The 19,770-nt window shown below is 39.0% G+C and overlaps 3 protein-coding genes across 5 annotated transcripts; 2 read left to right on the top strand and 1 right to left on the bottom strand.

Moving 5' to 3' along the window:
• Positions 1–501: 501 nt before the first annotated feature.
• LOC111660495 (C-reactive protein-like) lies at positions 502–2,530 on the bottom strand. 2 transcript variants are annotated; one of them, XM_023413791.2, is made up of 4 exons: positions 2,437–2,530; positions 1,982–2,043; positions 1,440–1,647; positions 502–1,103 (listed from the first exon to the last, which is right to left on the bottom strand). In XM_023413791.2, exons 2-4 carry the CDS (start codon positions 2,031–2,033, stop codon positions 698–700), a joined length of 666 nt encoding a protein of 221 aa, XP_023269559.1. In that variant the 5' UTR covers positions 2,034–2,043; positions 2,437–2,530; the 3' UTR covers positions 502–697. The 2 variants fall into 2 exon arrangements, with proteins under 2 accessions (XP_023269559.1, XP_023269560.1); XM_023413792.2 differs by having other exon boundaries at positions 2,441–2,504.
• A 1,616-nt stretch (positions 2,531–4,146) lies between these two features.
• tsen54 (TSEN54 tRNA splicing endonuclease subunit) lies at positions 4,147–11,058 on the top strand. The gene is made up of 12 exons (XM_023413756.2): positions 4,147–4,302; positions 5,288–5,446; positions 6,052–6,115; positions 6,276–6,359; positions 6,513–6,611; positions 6,692–6,744; positions 7,159–7,266; positions 7,716–8,190; positions 8,341–8,476; positions 8,576–8,636; positions 9,420–9,533; positions 9,843–11,058. Exons 1-12 carry the CDS (start codon positions 4,247–4,249, stop codon positions 9,991–9,993), a joined length of 1,560 nt encoding a protein of 519 aa, XP_023269524.1. The 5' UTR covers positions 4,147–4,246; the 3' UTR covers positions 9,994–11,058.
• Positions 11,059–11,257: 199 nt separating this feature from the next.
• LOC111660494 (5-hydroxytryptamine receptor 3A) lies at positions 11,258–16,531 on the top strand. 2 transcript variants are annotated; one of them, XM_023413789.2, is made up of 9 exons: positions 11,258–11,733; positions 11,896–12,059; positions 12,601–12,645; positions 12,833–12,942; positions 13,714–13,886; positions 13,992–14,152; positions 14,246–14,456; positions 14,564–14,722; positions 15,985–16,531. In XM_023413789.2, the coding sequence occupies exons 1-9, from the start codon at positions 11,694–11,696 to the stop codon at positions 16,260–16,262; spliced, it is 1,341 nt and encodes a 446-aa protein (XP_023269557.1). In that variant the 5' UTR covers positions 11,258–11,693; the 3' UTR covers positions 16,263–16,531. The 2 variants fall into 2 exon arrangements, with proteins under 2 accessions (XP_023269557.1, XP_023269556.2); XM_023413788.2 differs by having other exon boundaries at positions 11,484–12,059.
• The last annotated feature ends 3,239 nt before the right edge of the window (positions 16,532–19,770 follow it).

The following is a 19,770-nucleotide window of genomic DNA, read 5'->3' as shown; positions in this document are numbered from 1 at the left end:
CACATTTCAAGTCAAAACATCAATCAGTGATTGTAGTAAACTTACATGTTTTTTTGAAGAATAATTAATCAAGATAATTACTCTTAATATTATTACTTTTAGAGATACTTGCACTGTGTTGAATTGTGTATTATTGTATTTTATTTCCACTCAATTCTACTTCATTTTGAAAAACTATATATTAAATGTCATTGAATTTCCAAAACAAGGTTGCTTTTACAGACTTGCTAACACTCAGTGAGGATTTAGCTTCTGGGAGACCTGGAGTTCTGCGGCCAATGAGGTAGTTGCACTTTGCCTGATTGGAAGTCCAGTTTTGACTTTTATGGATGTGATTTTTTTCTTGTGGTTTTCAAGGATAATGTTAGCTCTACTGTTGTGAGAGTAACTATATGGACAACACATTGAGATAAAGCTGGGAATCTGTGCAGGGGACATATATATGTCATGTGAGTGATGCAGTCTTTGACATTATCATGTAATACATTCCACCACAACAGGCACCGTCAATACACATTTTTATTGAACTGAAAATAATTACAGCAGGGCCCTAATTTGAAATAAGAAATTAGTATTTATCATTAATTGCATTGACTTACATTTGATCAACAAATCATCTTCTTCATAAATGTCATACAGGTGTAATGTGGCTACATTCCCTACATTAATCCGCCATATTTGTGTGTGAGCATTAAATCTACAGCTCACGAGTAATAACCTCTACCTCTCCATTAACAATGAGCTCTGCGGTTTCCCAGTCCAAAACATTTCCTCTTGACACGTTGTTCCCGGAGTACATGTCTTGGATGGTGCTGGCTGAGAGGACAGAGTCCCACATATTAATGTCAGAGATCTCCCCAACAAAACTCTGTTTGGCGTCAAAATCCCCCAAGTAGTTGTCTGGATCTTGTCCAATGAGAACCTTGCCGTTGGATCTGACAGAGTGACCCTTCTTGTAAATTTTGGTCAAGCTTTTCCTCCCATTCATAAATAAGGCAGCCGCACCTGATGTGGAATCCCAGGTGACACACAGGTGGGTCTCTAGGGCTCCGAGCTCAGGGACTGAGAAGAGAACACCCTCTCCAGCCAGGTAGAAGGACAATCTAAACACACAGATATAAAAATCAGTGGTATGCATCTTTTAAAACAGAGTTTCTTTGGGTTTAATATACAAAATAAAAATACATCAGAGGAAATATGGAACCTGGTAGGTGCCAGTTATTTTCCTTTAACATTACCTTGATTGTGTGATAACGTAAACTTCTATTTGATATACTAATACATAAATAAATTAACTATATTTTTTTTTCATGAAAATAGTTAAATCTAAAAGAATATGGTTCCCAAATATAACATCTTAAATCTTTAATACTATCTTAAATCCAGAATATCAGCATCTGTGTTGTTGGCCTTCAAAGTGATGATCATTTACAGTGTACCTGCCGTCCAGTTCACGCCACACATTCAGCTCATCATAGTCTGCAGTCCGGTAGGCAAACAGAATGATCTCTCGCTTCCCACTGAGCTCCGTGGCCACACGCATGCACAGGGTGAAGGCCCGCAGGCTCAAGGGCTTCAGAGGGACCATCTCAACCAAACTGGTACTCGTCTCAGTGGGAAACACCAAGGTCTTTATGGTTATACTCCCTAAGAGACAAGAGGTTTGTCAAGAGTTACAAGAAAAATCCTATTACAAGACCCCATGGTAATGTCTTTGTTTGTCCAAACAAAAGTCCAAAATCCAAAGATATACAGTTTACTGCTTGAAAAACATATTTAAATGATTCATCACCTATAAAAAAAAATAGTTGCTGATTAATTTTCTGTTTATCAACTCATTCATCATGTAGCTCTAATGAGTTTATTCACCTTTTGCTTTGCAGAACAATACACTTATATTCAAAATAAAATGTTAAACGTATACTTGTGCGCATGCACAGATATTCACATAAAAACACCTATAGGAAAGGTATTCAGTTACCGGCCAACACCGTGGAGATGGCAACGAGGAAAAGGAAGGCTGAAAGTCTCATTTTGTCAAACCTGCAGAAAGAGAGACAATTTATGCATTAACTCATTCCACTTATTCATGCATCAAGCTTTTTTGAAGTGGCAATAAAGAACTTTTCTTGCCCCCAAGTGGTATTAATGTTGGCGGCACTGTGTCATTACCCGAGTGGGTCAATGCTAAACCTAACCTAACCTCTAACCCAAACCAATAGCAATTTTAATCATTTCTAGCGTTAGCGTTAGCAACATGGCCTCTGCTATCAGCCTACCTACTGTCAAAAGCAAGAAACAATTTTTGTTTTAACTTATCATAACAAAGTTAAAACAGAAATTGTCTATTGTCACTTTAATCTATATGCAGTTTCAGTACTTTTTATGTGTATGAAAGATTATGTAATGATATATAAATAGAATGAAGCTGTATACCTACTGTGCTGCTGGGAAGGTCCTGCTATAAACAATCTAAACAGGGTTTCTTATATATTATGAGCCCCCAAACTCCTTCCTGTTACAACACACTGATGTGCACATAATAAGATCATCATTAATCATAATCAAATCATTCTTATGTACATACTTGATTTGAATTGATTGTGGCTGTTTAGACAAGATTGGACCTTAACCCAGTTCAGAGGGTAGACAAACTGACCTGTTATTTGTGCAGGTGGGTGTTTCCCGTGTTTTCAGTTAGATGATGTGAACTCTGAGTCAGTAATTTGCTCTGTGAATCTAACCTGCTGACTTGACAAGGTTTTCTTCAACAAACCCTAAGTCTCTCTCCCCTCCGGTCAAGCCTGAAGAAGCTGTCTGACACAACGCTTTCTTTTCCTCATTCATACAGTCGATATCAAAGTGCATACACTGTAAAAATCCTTCAGGAATTTAATCATATTCAATCAACTCATCTTTGCTTGTTAATGTAAATATGTAAATTTTGTTATTAAAAATCCATTATAATTTCAGGTTAATTCATTCAGAATTGTATTATTGTTCTAACTTTTGACTTTAAATCATGAGTTGAATTAAGTTTTTTTTGTCAATATTATTTATTGGCATTTTTGGGAGTCATCACAATACATTACATAAAAAGAAAACAATGACATGAAATGCTCCTATTATATTGAATGAAGTTTTGAATGAAGATTTGACAGATACAAAACTAGCATCCCAGCATGCATTGCTTGAGAGTTAAAACTGTAAGACTCTTAATTTTTGTAGTTTGAAGAAAACAGACATCATGGAAAATGCTGTCTGCAACGATATGTTATAGTTGTTTCTTTTCATAACAGCAAAAACAATGGTGACCACAATTGCCGGTTGTTAGAGAAAGTTTTACAAAACCATAATGTGGAATTGATTTTTGACACTGTTTGCTCAGACCTATAGGAAAAACTGTGTCTACTACTAGCTAAAACAAATGATCTCATAATAGGCAAGGATCAATTGAACAAAAAACTACATTTATTTTTAAGTTTTTGAAAAAAAAAGAGAAAAAAGGAAAAACTTTAATTGAGTTTTGGGAAGCCTATTTGGCATTTCATTATGTCAGAGTAATTCAAATTCATTAACATTATTCAAAAACAAGCCATCCCAGTTCTCATCATTGAAAACAACAAGGAATAATCATGAAAAATGTCTGATGAAAAGCCTTTTGGACATCACAGTGAATTGCACTGGTAGTTAATGTAATGCGATAGTTTTTTATGTTTATTCCAGAGAAAATGTGAATGTAGTTTAGGATAATTTTCATTATTATTTATTATTGACATTACAATAATTATCAATAATAATCCAAATCCAAAACCCCCAAAGTATTTGGTTTACAGGATTTAGGGGCATCCATGGGCAGAAATTGAATATAATATTCATAATTATGTTTTAAATAATGTATAATCACCTGAAACTAAGAATTGATGTGTTTTAATTAGGTGAGAATGAGCACTTCATATCTACTGTACACACTGGTCCTTTAATCAGTGAATCTGAGATTTTTTTGATTGAAATAGGACTGAAACAATTAATATCTTATTAAAATAGTTGCAGATTAATTTTCTGTTGACTGACTAATTGTTGTAGATCTAGTGAAATGTCCATTTTTAACACTTACAGGACAGAAATCCAAAGGTCTCTTTGTGCACTGGCACCCTCTGCTGGCCATGAGTGTAACTACTTTTAATCACTGAACCCGACGGGCATCAGGACCCAGAGAGCTGCGGCGGGGAGACTGGTAGTCATCATGGCGGACCAAAACAAGACAGACACCGAGGGGACGTTCTTCAGTGAAATATTAAGGTGCGTTGTCGCCCAAATTGGCAAAAAACCCCGATAAATATAAAGACAGGCAGCAATAACTCTTCTGTCATTCTCGCTCGGTGGCACTTTTACTCACCTTTCTCTGTTGTCTGGGCTCTTTGACGTTTTCCCTGTTCACATGGTGGGACATGTACATCTAACTGTTAACTAAGTTATGGAGTAGTGTTACAAACATGTGCTGGGAAAACATCACTGAAATTGGTGTGAAAAACTTGTAAAATAGCTGTGTAGCTGGAGCTTAGGTTATCTCCAGAGGTGTAATGGTGGATATTAATTAACCGAGACGGTTTATGATCCATTGGGTCTCTACGCTAGTTTCTCTCTGTCGTCCTCTGCTGGTGTGTTTTGGGGAAAGAGGAGAGAAAAGACCGCAAAAATAATGAATTAACTGGAGTAAATGCACTCGTGGGGGATTTAAGAGTTTGCTGTTAAAAAGTTTTTCCCAAGGATCGCTATATTTGGTTCATAAGCAGGGCATCATACAGTTGACTGTTTTGTTGAATAACTGGGCGATGTCCTGTGACAATGAGTCATGACTGTTTCACTCTTTATGACTCTGGAAATACACACTACTGCAAGCTATTACATGCAGCTTTGGGCTACTTCACCAGTCATACAATACAAAATTGTCCAGTAGAGCATGCAACAGAAATTGTGGTTTTGGTAACAGGCATTGTTTTGTCCAGACCCTTTAGATGGTCTGAGACAGGTCTCCTCTGTGGAGCAAGGTTTAGTTTTTGTGCACCATGTACACATGTGTGCAAAAGTTGTGGCACCCCTGACCAAATTACATCTTTTGTCGATTTCTGAAGTGAAAACAAGTAAGTACAACCCCCAGAGACAGCCATTTGAAAAATAGCCTATATTCAAATGTTAATTAACTTTTATTGCTTTTATTGCTTGCGTTATCTTGCACATGTCAAGTGTCTGGAGCTGAGCATTGTCGTCTTTCTTTAAATTCCAGTCCGTCTGAGCTTTTTGCAGCCCGGTCCAGGAGTCACAAGATCCCAGTCAGAGGACAGAAGGACTTCTTCCCCAATGACTCAGACGAGCAAAGACAGCGGCTTGAGCAGAGCCTGAATGAGCACTGGAGCCTGGTATCAGAGGAGAGAGTGGAGAGGCTGTGAGTAGGCGTTCCATCCTTCTATCCATCCATCCCAAGTGATAAATATTAGTTGTATGATTCTCTGATTTCTCCTTAGTGATGCATTCAAGGGTGTTCTGCCAGACCCTGAAGTCAATTATCAAAGACCCATGAGCTCTGAAGACAAACAATGATAATGTTGCAGTTCTGCTTTAAATCAGCTCTGAAATCTTCAACCCTTTGACAAAAATAACTGTGACTAAATGTGCACTGTGATGAATTAGCTTATGATTTTGACATCTCTGCAAATAGACTGTAAAAAAATAAAAGAGAAGTAGCACTGTAGCTGGAGCATAGGAAATATTTCACGCTCCACTAATCATTAGGTTTATAGTAACAGTGGGTCAAATGAATGCATGTGATGTGAAAGGAGTCGCTTGTAGTGATGAGTTGAGAGTGAATAGGTAATTATCAACAACTCTTTACTGAGCTTTTTTTGCCTCTTTTAGCTCGTTGTTTGGTTTTACAGCACGTTAAGGTTCAGTCTCCCATCAACCCTGCTGTCGATGTTAAGTCTGTGCAAACAGTAAGAGTCAGGTTGTGCTGCACTGACATATGATATATGTTCACTGTTTGGATTTTAGAGGAAACCTAGTGAGGGCCACATGGATTCCAAGTGATCAGACTGTGGAGCTTCTGTCTCCAGCTGTGAGTACCGTGTCACACCAAATGAGACAAACTACAGTCACACACACACCCTGTGACAAGCTGACAACCTCTGCACTGCATCTCCTATCACCTCATTATCAAATATTTGTCAAATTATTATAATGTGTCTTACAATTATTATATATATTTTTGTAAACAGGGAAAGTTTTGGCAGACGATGGGCTTTTCTGCCGATGGCAAACAGTATCTCCTCCCTGAAGAGGCTCTCTACCTGATGGAATGTGTGAGTGGCAGATTAAACCTGTTGGCCGGGGTGTGGCACTCTGACTTGGAACACAACATTCGTTTGTTCTGTAATATTTAAGTTACCCTTAAGGAGTCTTGTGATCTGTAAACTATTGATTTATGACGTCTGTGGGTGTCGATGTGTGAACAGGGAAACCTGCAGGTGTTTTATAAGGACTTGCCGCTGTCCATTCAGGACGGTTATGAGAGATTTCTGTCGTCGAACACAGTGAGGCTCCAGCAATATCAGGTACAACTATTAGTCCAACACATATTCTGGATGAGGAACAAAGTGCTGTACTGGTCTAATGATTCTCATTCATCACAAAGGTATTCGGGCATTTGAAGAGGCTTGGCTACGTGGTGCACAGGTTTGATCCCAGGTAACAGAATCTTAACGTCCCAGTCAGATATGTATAAGTACAAGCAGTTATTAAAACATAACAATGTAGGAATAAATTTTCAGTACTGATCCTTAGGGACGGCAGTGTTGTTTTCCATCCATCAATCTACAACACATCTTATTATCTTATTATGTGCACATAATAAGATAATCATTAATCATAATCAAATCGTTCTTAGGTACATACTTGATGTGAATTAATTGTGGCTGTTTAGACAAGATTGGACCATAACCCAGTTCAGAGGGTAGACAAACTGTCAAAATGGATCTTTACAGACTTTTATTTTTTTGTATTTAATTTATTTAGTTTTTAGTATTTTGGATGATGCTGCTGTGGAGGTCCACGTTTCAAAAATCCGCTGAATGCAGATGTTGTGCTTTTGGCCTCTTACAGTTCAGAGCCGTCGCCATACGTGAGGCAGCTGAACCTGCCTCAGTCACGTGATAGAGCAGGGAGACAACTGAAGAGGAAGCGCAGCGGCAGCCCCACCCCAACATGCAGGTAAACAGAGGCCCTGTAGAAAACCTCTCCCTCTGTACTATATAGTACACTGTATTTACTGCCAGACATTTTATTTGAGAGATTGAATACAAAGATAAAACTAGATTTTATTGTTCAGCCACTGTTCAATTAAGACAAAAGAAGGTAGAACTATTATTTTCTAATAATAGAACAAGCTGTTGACTATTTTCTTGATTAAGCAGTTAAGTAATAGCGTTGATTTGCCCTTAGCAGTGGCAGGTCTGTGCTTCTGAAATGCAGAACACCACTTCATTTTCTTTGTTGCAATTTGATTTCAGCTCCATTGGTGATCTGATTCAGCTGAGTTTATTCATATTTTGTTAGAATAAATGACTGATGTGATGTGAAGTTTTCGACCATTAGTCAGTGTAAAACACACACATTTTCCCATAAACCAAAGGGCTACACACTTGTTGTTCTTGCTGTAGTCATTCAGAAGCACAAGAAGAGTCCACCACTGAGAGGATGGAGGAGGATAAAGGCAACCATGATGGTGAGGAGAACAAAAAGCCTCCTGAGTCACACTTGACAACCTCTCCAGAGACTGCACAGGTCCAGACTGCCACCACAAGTACAACAGATGAAGGTGGCGGCAGGACCTGGTGGACGACAGATGTTCTCAGGGACTTGGGTAAAGGGTCAGATCATAGCCCAACCCCTGGTTCCTCCCGCTGGGACTTCAGCTCCATCTCTTTCCCTGACCTGGGCTCCAGGGGGCAGCTCTCCAGCCGGCTGGCCTCTCCAGACCCCTCGCTGCTGCCCGGGGCTTTGGCTGTGGGAGTCTGTGACGTTGCGTCCTGGAGGCAGAGAATAAACCTGCGGGAGGTGAGGCTGTCCTCAAAGGAGCAGAGGAGGGAAGAAGACAAGCGTAGGCGTCGGTGGGACGTCAACAAAGACAAAGAGGTTTGTAGCAGCAGATATTAAACAACTCTAACATAACATCAATATGTTCCACTCAAATCTAGTTGTATCTGGGAAATCGTTATGTTTATTTTTAAGCGATATAAAAAAGGCACATTATGGGGGATTGTTACATTATGGAGTTCCTTTAAGGTTCAGCGGTGCAGAAACTGGGCAGAGTATCAGGAGCTCCTGGCGAGGAGGCAGGGGAGACGTAAAGGTCGACCAGCACACCTGTGGAACAGAGAAGTCACTCCATTACATGACCCAAGACAACCGATCCCCACTGGTGAGATCACATGGACCTAGACTGTAAAGTCAATTCAAAGTTAATCTACATCACTTGCGTCTAATTTGAGGTCACTGATATTTGTTTTTTTTGCTCCAGGGGAACTGTTGGATAAAATCAGTGTGATCAAATCTACAAATTTGCTCGAAGGAGCGTCCAGGTATCACTTGTTTCTGTTTCCTTTTATTACCCTTTAGCCTTACTAGATACCAGGTCAGTCAGGAGACGGTAAGAGGAAGGCAATGACAGCAAAGATAAAGGAGGAATTTAAAACGGAGAAATAAATCAACAAATAGAAACAAAATAAAATAAAACTTAATAAATAAATAAAAAAGGGGAGAATAAATTAAAAATGGACTGATAAATAAATACTTTAAATAAAACTCTGGGCCTGACCCATCTGTACTACTCCTGTTTGCAACCTGACGCCTTCTCACAGATGAATAACATGTTTCTGTTTATGAATCAGTGTCAGAGCCACATCAGATTCAGATCCATCAGGTGTATGTTGGTTCAGCCAAAATTATTCTAGAGAATGATGAAAGATTTTGTAGTTATTGTAGTTCAGTTTAGTTATTGTCACATTTCAATCTGAGACCTGAAATGTATTAATGAGTTATTGTAACATATCACTATGTAGGCCAGATTGGTATTAAAAGGTTGATCTCATGCAGCTACTGTCTGATCATTGTGATTAATAGAAATCAACTCTCACTCACCTGTGAAGGAAGACAAATCAGAATTTGTACTTTCTGTGAACTGAGCTTGCCACAATCTGTGACCTCTGCAAACCCATAAAGACTCTGAAACAAAGCGGGGAGATGCTGCGGCTCTGGTGTTTGTCGCTGCCTCGTTGTGTTCTCGTACACCGGGGCTGATGTATTGTACTGTGGTGGAGAGCGCATCATTCAGATACTGATGACCTTGTGCTTTGTGTGCTCAGGTTAAAAGGATCGGATGAGTGGAAGATTTGCTTCAATGTTTACCAACCTGATTCGGTGGCTGACTTCAAAAAGAGTAAGCCTGGGAAACCTTACTCCCGCATGTGTGTGTGCAGGTAAGCAATCGCACAATCTGCCTGAGCCCATGTTTACTGAAGATTGGTTTACAGGAAACAACAGGCATTTCAGTTGAATGACGTAAATCTCACAGTGATTGGATATGAATGGATCTGTCTTTTGGCGATTGTGATAAGACTGCAATTACCTAAATTAAGGTGATTATTTATTGATTATATAGTCTGTAAAATGGCAGAAAATACTTACAAATACGCATCAAAACTTGTGAATTTGAATTTGAGTTATGTTGACCTGTGTGTCCTTAGAAACTGCCAACATAGTTTGATTCCCTCACTCCTGTGTTTCAGTTTCAATGATCCCGTGCCTGACCTCCGAGCTATCAAGCTGCTGGCCTCCCAGAGCGGAGACGTCCCAGTGGTCATTGCTGTGGTGGACCATGGAGACATCTCCTTCTACACCTTCAAAGACTTCCAGCTGCCAAAAGATGTGTACCCCTGAGACCTCACTGCTCTCTAATGTACAACATCCACCTACACGTATCCAGGACTTTTCAATAAATCTGCATCTATTGAGTCGATATGTAAAAATACAAATTTCTTTTGTGTGTCTGATTTAGTGTGTGTGGTTTTAGTGCCAAAGCTTTGGTCCCCAGGTCGGATCTGTGGGATGGGTAGGGGTGTGCATTGCCGTCTGCAAATATGTTGTTTTTAATGGAACAGTGACAAAAATAACAGTGTTTGCTTTGTTTACACTGTTGACACAGAGTCGATACCTAAAAGTTTTTTTTCTTTATCTTCAGGCCCAACAGACAACAGAACGTTGCATGTGAACTATTAAGTTGACTAGACTTATTATTATTGTTGATTTTCTGCAACAACTAATGATTGAATAGTTCATTAATCCTGGTGGGAAATGAATTGTTGCTACAGCAGCTACAGTGTTCAACAACACTGAGACACCCCAGTTCATTATCACTAAAATGTTTAGTAATAAAAACCTGTCCATTTAATACAGTTGTATCTGTTTGCAGTCAAAGCCCAAGAAGAATAAAGACAGTTAATTTGAAAAACTCTTTGCTGGAGAGGTTTTGTTGCTCCACCTTCCACTTTAAAATATGAAGGAACTTCTTCGAATTTGGCACAAATGTCGACTTCAACTCAAGGACGAACTCATTAGACTTTGGTGGTTGAAGGTCAAGGTCAGTGTGACCTCACAAAACATGATGTTGGCCTTGTGAACACAATATCTCGAGAACTCCTCAAGGGAATCCCTTCAAATTTGACCATTACTCAAGATTTCAAACAGCAATTATGACAAACACACAAGTTATTAATATTTCATATGACTGTGGATAAACAAGGATGTAATCTGAAACTAGTCTGAGTGGCGGAGGCATGCCGCCGTGAGGCAGTAATTCTAGGTATTCTTTAAAAGTTCTTATGTGATATTTGCAGTGTCTCTGACATCATTGTCATGTTGGAAAATTCCTCTGCTGCCAAGCTGCTTGAGACTGGGAGTCTCTCACTCCGTAGTTGGGGAAATAAATTTGTTTTCATAGTGGAATCTGTGAACGTCATTTCCTCTACACCTATTGTGTGAAAATAATTAATGGAGTTTTCTTTCTTTCTGTGTGCAGTTGTCATGGAATTGCACATTTTGCAATGTCTGTAACTGCCACTTGGATGATATTAGTGGTATATTGATTGTTTTATTGTTTTTTTAACAAGGAAAACGTGTTTTTTTTTTTTTTTTATCTGACTGTTGTAAACCTGTAGACAGGAGACTTTTGGTTTTTAGATACTGAAACATGCAGCTGAAATGTTGCTGTTCACTTCTTTTTTGTGCATTTTAAGATTTTTAAATTTCAGCCTGTCTCGTGCCTGTTTTTTTTTCTCAACCACAGACGTCGTAAGCATGTGTGTGCACTGAAAAACCCTCACTCCCACCTGATATACACTGAGATCTCCTCGTGTTGACTTTTGAGCTTCAGCTGCAGCTCCACAATAGAAATATACGGGTGATTTGTGATATATCCCCAAACAACAGGCCACAGGAACAAAGAGAAGCTATTTTCCACTTTGACAGTGCAGTTAATCAGATCTATTGATGTTCTACACATAATTGTTGTATTGTCCTACAGTTTATATAAGTGTTTTGCAGTTTGAAAGGTTTCCCTCAGAAGCTGAAGGCAAATAGCCATGTCAGCTCTGCGGACTCTCGCTTTTCTTGCTTTAATTGGTGAGTTGTTAAATTAAACTTAAAATACTTTTTTTTTATTAAGACATAAAACACAGTAAATGGGATTTATTGGGATTGAGATGTGTAGGTTTTGTGTTGTATCAGTTTCTGAGGGTTGCGTTTTCCTGGTCTCTAAAGGATTTTTTTCCTCCTTCCCTGAAGGTATTGCGAGCAGTCAGACTTCAGACTGCTCATACGGAGGTCTCCTGAATTATTTAAACCTGACTTCAACAAACAATGTTCTAGAAATCACTCGACCTGTGAAAAACTGGACTACACCAACCCTTGTTCACCTGGACATGCTGTTGTATGGCATTTTAGAAGTGGTAAGTATCTTTTTTGAGTGCAATGCTTTTATTAGTGTATCTATTTATTTTTTTTTACTTTTGATGTACTTGTATTTCAATTTATTCCTACTTTATATTTCTACTGATAACAGTTCTGTACTTCAACTTAAGTATGAGTTTAAATGCACCGTTTACAAATGGAGTATTTCTAAATAGTGGTATTGATACTTTTACTTGAGTGAAGGACCTGAAAACTTCCTCCACCTGGGATTGCTGGGATTTACACGAGGTCACCGTAACCCATGCACTTATTGTCCCCCAACAAATCTAACAGGAACTAAATGCTGAACTTTTACATAACAGATTATATTATGGCAGATTTTTATACATTGTGAGATTGTTATTTTTACTTAAGTTAATGGTCTGGGTCAGATATCTTCAAACCGGGGGAAATGAATGCAAAACTATCTGCATAAATACATGTTTTTCTGAGTTGGGTGAATCGAGTCTTTCACTTAAACATGCTATTTTTGTTGCGAATGCCATGAGTGCTCACCACAGTGCTGCTGATTGTCTGCAGGATGAGAAGTCTCAAACCGTCACTAGTCACATCTGGTTCCAAATGGTAAGACTCTGGACTGACACGTGAAGGAAAGGCACATCAAGGTGCCAAAGAATGTAACTGCATTTTCACATCAGTGGTCTGTAATCACCAGATATATCAACTTCAGCGACATTGCTTGGCTTTAAATTTATTGTCATGGCACTTTGAATCTCACAATCACCAATGTTTATTTTTTTTCTTTTCCCAGCGATGGCAAAATGAATTCCTTACGTGGAATTCGTCAGACTTTTGTGGGATAGACATGCTGACCATTCCAAGATCAAGGCTGTGGATCCCAGATGTAACCATCCAAGAGGAGTATGTACCAGCCATTACATACCTGCAGGTTGTGGGTTTGGTCTAAGGCTCAGGAAAGCAGGGCTCACAGCCTGTCTTGAATACAATTAATAAACTGAACCAGAGATACAATTTACACCAAACCACTGTAAAGATAAACAGAAGAACTAAAATAGGATCCACTCACACTCTCTCCTGCATTATTTACACAAATGTTGACATAGAGAGTACAGTCTTCCTTTTCAGAACAGCATATTAAACATATATTATGAAGAGTAAAATGTTAAAGCAAAAGCTGACACAAGCATGATCAAAGAAAAAGAGATCTTTAGCAAGCATCACCCTACACACACAGAGAAGGTAGACTTGAGAAAACAGTTGATCCGCCCAACCTCCTGAGCCACAGCTGGCCCATAATGTCAACACACCTGTACTAACTAACGTAATGACTTTATCCATATGTTTCCTGTAATTAAGCACCAAACTACGTGGCTCTTTCCAGGAAACATTCTAGAAATGATCAGGGAATAACAGCCCTGTGAAATAAATCATTACACATTTTTTTGAACAAAACTTCCACTGGTAAAATAAACACATTTTTCAATGTTCAAGAGAGAAAAAACACCAACATTTTTGATCTAAATTTGGAATGAAATCTAAAAAAAGTACACTGATTAAGCCTCTGTGGTGTGACTCACTTTGTAGACAAGCAAGTACATTCATTCATTCACTGAAATATAATGGAGAGAAGAATGTTACCGTTTAACTTTTAATTTCTCCCTGTTCCTTCAGTGCCTCTGATTCTGGGAGCATTCAGAACAGTCCACTTATCACTTTGATTCCCAGCGGTTCTGTGTTGGCAAAGGGAATACAGCGGCTGACCTTCACCTGTCAGATGAATCTCTTCCTGTTCCCCTTTGATATTCAACACTGTAGCATCACATTTACATCCATGAACTACAATGGTACATTGCACCAGATGAACTACAGGCTACTACCTTAATATTTTTACATACAGAATTGCCATGTTGTATAATTAATGTAATTATTTATTTTGGTTATGTACGCAGGGGAAACTTTAAAACTAGCAACAACAACGAGTGACACAACTCTTACTTCAATCTCTGAGCGGATCATGATTACACATGGAGAATGGCAACTTAAAACCATTGAGGTTTTTAATTATACTCCTACCCAAGATAATAAAAGTGAAATCAAACTTGTATACATGGTAAGAAAATCCATATAATGAAATTTGATAACAATTCTTTCCCCACTCTTCAAGTGTGTTCGTTTCTAATTAATTTTTTACATTGCATTTCAGATCAAAATCATGAGGAAGCCAATGCTTTATGTGATAAATTTAATCATACCCCTGTTGTATTTTCTGGTCCTGGATCTGGCCTCTTTTTTCATCAATGAGGCCAGAGGTGAAAAGCTGAGCTTCAAAGTGACTATACTCCTGTCCATCTCTGTCTTACTGCTGATCCTCCAGGACATGTTGCCCTCCACTGAAGTCAACCTGCCAATAATCGGTGAGTTGCCACACAAGCCTCAGACCAGAGATTTAAGTGTGATAGTGTTCAGTATCTTCTTTAATGGCGTCAACGATATTGCACTGACCACTGCACGTTTATTCCAGCCACATACTCTGTTACGATTTTCACTTTGGTGGGGATAAGTGTCCTGGAGGCCATTCTGGTGAGCTTCCTAATGGAGCTTGATGATTATTGTGGTAAGAAGACTCAAAGCTCTGTTAAAACCCAAGTGGAAATTCAGCTGGAAGCCGATTATCACCAGGGTAAGTAAAGATACTCTATGTCTCTGAGTATAGTGTTAAATACCCAGAACTACCAGAAACACAGGGGCCCCAACAGTCAGCCTGGGTCAACTGCCATAAGAGGCTATTTATTAAGAACAATAAGTAAAATCCTCAAAAAAGGAAGAAGATGAAAAGACAGACAGTTGTACCACAGCAAACCATGCAAACAGGATACCAGTCAATCATGGTTTGAATGCCTCAGCCTATCTGTGTATTGTTGCTGACCATGTGCATCCCTTTAATGCACAAAGCAAAAGTAGTCTCAAACTGGTTTCATGAACGTGACAGTGAGTTCAGTGAACTTCAGTGACTTCCCTAGTCTCCACAGCTGAAGCCAGCAGAATGTCTAAGTTTCGTAAAGCTGACGGGAACTGAAGAGTACACTCCATTCACATTGCATCAGCATTGTTGATAAGGAAATCAGCTTTAAACCTGCAATAACTGATTTATTTGGCCCTCTTGAGTTGCTTATTTACACATCCAGTAGTTACAACAGAGCCACATGATCGTTCATACGCAGGCATGTTTCTGGCTACTTAATGAACTTAAGTCCCTCTCTTTTAGCTCTGTTATTTTGTCTCTTCCAATCCCTGAGGGAAATATCTGTCTCTTTAGCTGCTAAATGCTCCACTTTAAATGTGTCTGTGCTGTTTGCTGCTGAGCAGGTAGTGAACAGTGTGTTTTTACTGAAAGTAGCTGCCTGCTGCAGCTGAAAACAACGCTAGGAAAGCAGTGAGAGTGAAGTAGAACAGTAAAGTTGTGGTGGTCCAGACAGATAAACAATCAGCTGAAACTTTTTATATCGCTCCATAAAACCGAGGGGAGCTGCAGATGCAGGTGATAATTCTCTGCAGGTTCATCACTACTGTGGTAGTATTGTTGGACAGTGTGTAAATGTGTTATTATTGTTGGGCACTATATTAATGAGTTATCATCATTTGACATAATATGTTTTTATAATAGGAAGTCTTATGTATATGGACCAATAGGACTCAGGTTGGTATATGAAGGGCATTATGGGATGTGTGGAGCAGGCTAAAATATGTTGCTAAGCTAATGAAGAGCTGCATGATCAGTTAACAGTTTGTCTCATGCGCTTATATCCACATAAAACATAAACTACCAGAGACACATCTCATATTTACACACTGTCATGTACAGATGCATTGGTGATCCTACAAGTAGACACTGAAGGCCTATCAGCTGATTCTGCTGAGTTATTTTTCTCCTCTCCCACACAGAGCATGTTGAAGTTGAAGAGAAAGGCCAGGTGAATCCAGTTCCTCTGAACAGCCAGAGCGACCACAACCTGCTGAGACTAATCCTGGAGGAAGTGAAGGCAGCTCGACAGGAAGCTGGAAGTCAAGACAAAGACAAGAGGAAGCCTGGACGATACAAAAGACTGGCCGAAATCACAGACTCTGTGTTCTTTGTCCTCTATTTATTAACTGTTATCATTTTTCTGATATATATGTATATATTGTGGTGTGAGAACTGTATTGCAAATGATAATCATTAGATGATGTGTGTTTAATCAGCCAGTATATCCTCTTCAGTTTGACAACGATTGGTTTTTAAATAACCACGTATCACCTGGGATTTAACACATGCAGTGATCAAGTCTATCTTTTTTCCACAGTTTCTACCCTGTGGAACTGTCAACCTATATACAAATAAGCATGATTATAGCGTGAAAATGATCTAGTTTGTTATAAATACTGGATCTTTGGAAAAGCAAGGTTAAGTCATATGTTTTTCTGTTCAAAATAAAGTTGATTTTTGTTTATATCAGTGGCTTTGAACCAGAGTGCTTCTGACATTTTACCTTAGACCACTGTTAAGCAGGGAAAGTGTGAAAGTTATTGGGTGGGGAGGGGGGCTGAATCTTACATTTCATCTTATAAAAAAGCCTTCTCTAGCATTACTAATACTTTCTTTGGACTCTCCCCTTGACCTAGAAAAAAAACCCCTGCAAAACCTGCCCCTAAATATCTAACATAATTGAATGGTACTGGTAGCTAGCGAGCCTCTGCTTCATCTGGACAGAGAGAGGGAGACAGAGAAAGGTTTCAAATGTTAATGTTGACATTTGTGTGTGAATTCAACACACACACACACACACACACACACACACAGAAGCTGTGGTGTTAAGGCAGCTGCAAGAACATAATAATCTTTACTTCCATTCTCGGTTGAATCCATCTTCAAGATGGATCAGAAGGCGGCTGCGATCCTGGCCTAGCACCTGTCCAGCTGCGTCAGAACATCATAGCAGTACTGTCCGAAGTCAGACTGGTGACGGTAGACGGGGCATCTGGGGCAGTGGTGTAAACTGCCCCCGGAACTGCTCACAGACACCGAGGTACTGGATTGCTCTCTGCTTCCAGGAGTCTGAGTGCTCCTCCGAGGTATTACAGCCGAGTAGCACTGTTGCCCAGAGTGCAAGACTTCAGCTGTGCAACCACCCTCAGGGCACAGGACAGTCTGCAGAAACACAACACGAACCTTATATAAAACTTTGTCACCACATTAATACTTAAAAAATTTGGTTTAAATAGATCATTGATAAATCCTTTATGTTCTTAAGACCTTAAATTGCTTCAAAAACATTTCATAGTCAAAAGAAGAGTTGCTTAAAATGTCCTTGTTTGCCCTGCAATGGAAAATCCTTTTATTTAATATGATAACCATTATGTGTTTTCATAGGGATGCCAGAATCCAACTCAGACCAGTACCACACCTTATGGTCCTCCACAACCAACAAGAAATGGTAAGTCATGCACGTGATACACACCATACCAATATAGACTTAAATTAGGGGTCGAAATGGTTTTGAGCTTGTCAAGTGATGTTCACAAATAATTCCAAAGCTTGTAGTTGTAAATCAACCCTTGTAAACTGTAAAATGAATCTGCATGAGACGTTTCTGCTTGTGAAAAAAATGTGCTTTTGTCAAAGAGATTTGTATTTGTTTATAAGAGACTGTGAATCAAAGATATGAACAAATGGTCAGTGTTGAGGTTATACTAAGACGATGTAAAGGAAGAAATGGTTTTGTCATGTACTGATACAGAGTAGAAAACTGTGTAAAACTCACTCAAAATTTTCCACACAGTGTGTGACGCTGCTGTTACAAGTGTCAAAATTTGTACTTGTCAGTGTCACACACTGGGAATGTTGCGTCATGCTGAGTTTTACAGTTTTCTGCTCTGTATCTGTACACAGACATCCACAGAAGCATTTCTTCTTTCTTTGTTTAACCTCATCACTGATCGTTGTTCAGTTTAGATTCAGTCTCTGTTTTTTAACAAATACAAATCTCTCAAGTTGAATTTCTCATGCATATCTAGTTTACACATTTACAAGGATTGATTTACAACTACAAGCGTTGTAGTATTTGTAAAGATTACTTGACAAGCTCAAAATCATTTCGACCCTAATTTGAGCCCATATACAGTCGGGGTGAGTAAGTCAGAGGCAGCTAGCTTGCTGGTTGGGCACATGGCCCACTGTGGGCAAGATAGCCTTTTTTTAAAATGTAAATCTTTCACAACTTTCTTGCTGTATGGTTCAGTTGGCTGTTGAGTCACTGTGTTGAGCTGGTAGACGTGGTAACGGGACCTTCAAACAACCAGTGGTGTTTAGGAAAGAAAAGGGAATATATGAAAAGCAGAAGTGAGGAACACAGGAAATACCTTGATTTGATGTTATGATCTACAAAACAAAACCAAAGTTTGAGATCTGTAGAGAAAATGAAGGACGTGTCTGTCCACCAGGTGTCAGTATTCACAGGCTGATTTGGGGTCAGATAAACTGTTGCAGGAACCATATCATTTGTTATAGTATAAATACTGGAACATTATTTTTAAAGCTAAAAAAGGTCAAGAAAATTATTCTTTATTGTATTTGTCCATGTTAGCTTTGTCTGTGGACAAAGTTGTGGCCAAATTTTTTCCTAATTTATTTAGAATTGTGTGGAAAGATTGCTATGGCAGGGTGTTTCCCACATTTATTCTAGTCTAAAATCTTGCTGTTGTGGCTGACATAAAGAAGAAACCTGCTTCTCAGAGGTGTTTGTTGTCTGGAAGTGCACTAAAGCCTTTATGCAGGCTGAGTGACTATACTTTAACACCAAGTCCACCCACAATAATTACATACAGATGCACAAAGCAACACATGAAAGCCGCTCATGAGCCATGATAAATAAAAAATAACTTCCACATGCCCTGAACAATCATGTTACAGGAATCACTGACAGCAGATAAAGTCAGGTGCACTCATGGATGGATTACTGTACAGGCCAACCAGGCACAGGCCCAGGGGCCCAAAGGGTTGGAGGGCCCCCTGGGCTTCACAAAACAGCTACAAAGAGAAACAAAAAAGATGGTCTGTGGGTATACAGGAGAGGGACCCATTATTTTATAATCTGTCTGGCCACAGTGACCAAAGCAGAACTGTACACGAACATATAAAATGCCAATTATACAAGGTTAGATTTTAATTCGATTTTATGAAATTCTTTGCAGCTTTAGAAATGTTAATGGTTATTCATCAGTATTAAGCTAATTTACTATATCATTTCATAATTAATTCTGTTTTTCAACTGTCCATTTTGTTCTAGATGAGTTTAAGAGGGGACATGCAGTAAAATATATACATGAAAAGTTTAAAAATGAAGGGCATTTTGTGTGTCTAACAGTGTTGAAGTTTGAACCTCTTAAACCAATATACTGTATGTAAACCAGTATAGACAGGTGAATAACTCACAAACATAAGTCAAAATGCAAAAAGTCTTCATCCACTGATTCTTGATTTCTCAGCTTTTCCATTTCTGGAGCACTTTCCAAACACAATCTGTGTTGTTAACGTTTGCAAGGTTTGTGTTTCCTCATGAAATATTTTCCATCTGCAATCAGTGATCTGATCTCTGCCAGGATGTGACAGGATGAGGTGACAGACTTGTCCCTGATGCCAAAGCATATGAAACCCAGGGAGGATGCAGAGTTACATCAGAGTCAAGTCACACT

Source organism: Seriola lalandi, unplaced genomic scaffold (assembly GCF_002814215.2).
Source record: "Seriola lalandi dorsalis isolate HSWRI2012SDOR001 ecotype SW California unplaced genomic scaffold, Sedor1 jcf7180002054519, whole genome shotgun sequence".
NCBI lineage: Eukaryota > Metazoa > Chordata > Actinopteri > Carangiformes > Carangidae > Seriola > Seriola lalandi.
The sequence above is the reverse complement of the archived record's forward strand: the minus strand, read 5'-3'. Positions and strand labels throughout refer to the sequence as shown.

Excerpts from the sequence above, each read along its gene's own strand:
- LOC111660494 (XM_023413788.2), top strand. The coding sequence starts at position 11,793 with ATGGGATTTATTGGGATTGAGATGTGTAGGTTTTGTGTTGTATCAGTT. Across the intron at positions 12,943-13,713 it reads GATGTAACCATCCAAGAGGA|TGCCTCTGATTCTGGGAGCA; the intron begins GTATGTACCAGC and ends CTGTTCCTTCAG. Across the intron at positions 14,457-14,563 it reads AGTCAACCTGCCAATAATCG|CCACATACTCTGTTACGATT; the intron begins GTGAGTTGCCAC and ends CGTTTATTCCAG.
- tsen54 (XM_023413756.2), top strand. The coding sequence starts at position 4,247 with ATGGCGGACCAAAACAAGACAGACACCGAGGGGACGTTCTTCAGTGAA. Across the intron at positions 6,360-6,512 it reads CTCTCTACCTGATGGAATGT|GGAAACCTGCAGGTGTTTTA; the intron begins GTGAGTGGCAGA and ends ATGTGTGAACAG. Across the intron at positions 6,745-7,158 it reads GTGCACAGGTTTGATCCCAG|TTCAGAGCCGTCGCCATACG; the intron begins GTAACAGAATCT and ends GGCCTCTTACAG.
- LOC111660495 (XM_023413791.2), bottom strand. The coding sequence starts at position 2,033 with ATGAGACTTTCAGCCTTCCTTTTCCTCGTTGCCATCTCCACGGTGTTG. Across the intron at positions 1,648-1,981 it reads CATCTCCACGGTGTTGGCCG|GGAGTATAACCATAAAGACC; the intron begins GTAACTGAATAC and ends CTTGTCTCTTAG. Across the intron at positions 1,104-1,439 it reads TGGCGTGAACTGGACGGCAG|ATTGTCCTTCTACCTGGCTG; the intron begins GTACACTGTAAA and ends CTGTGTGTTTAG.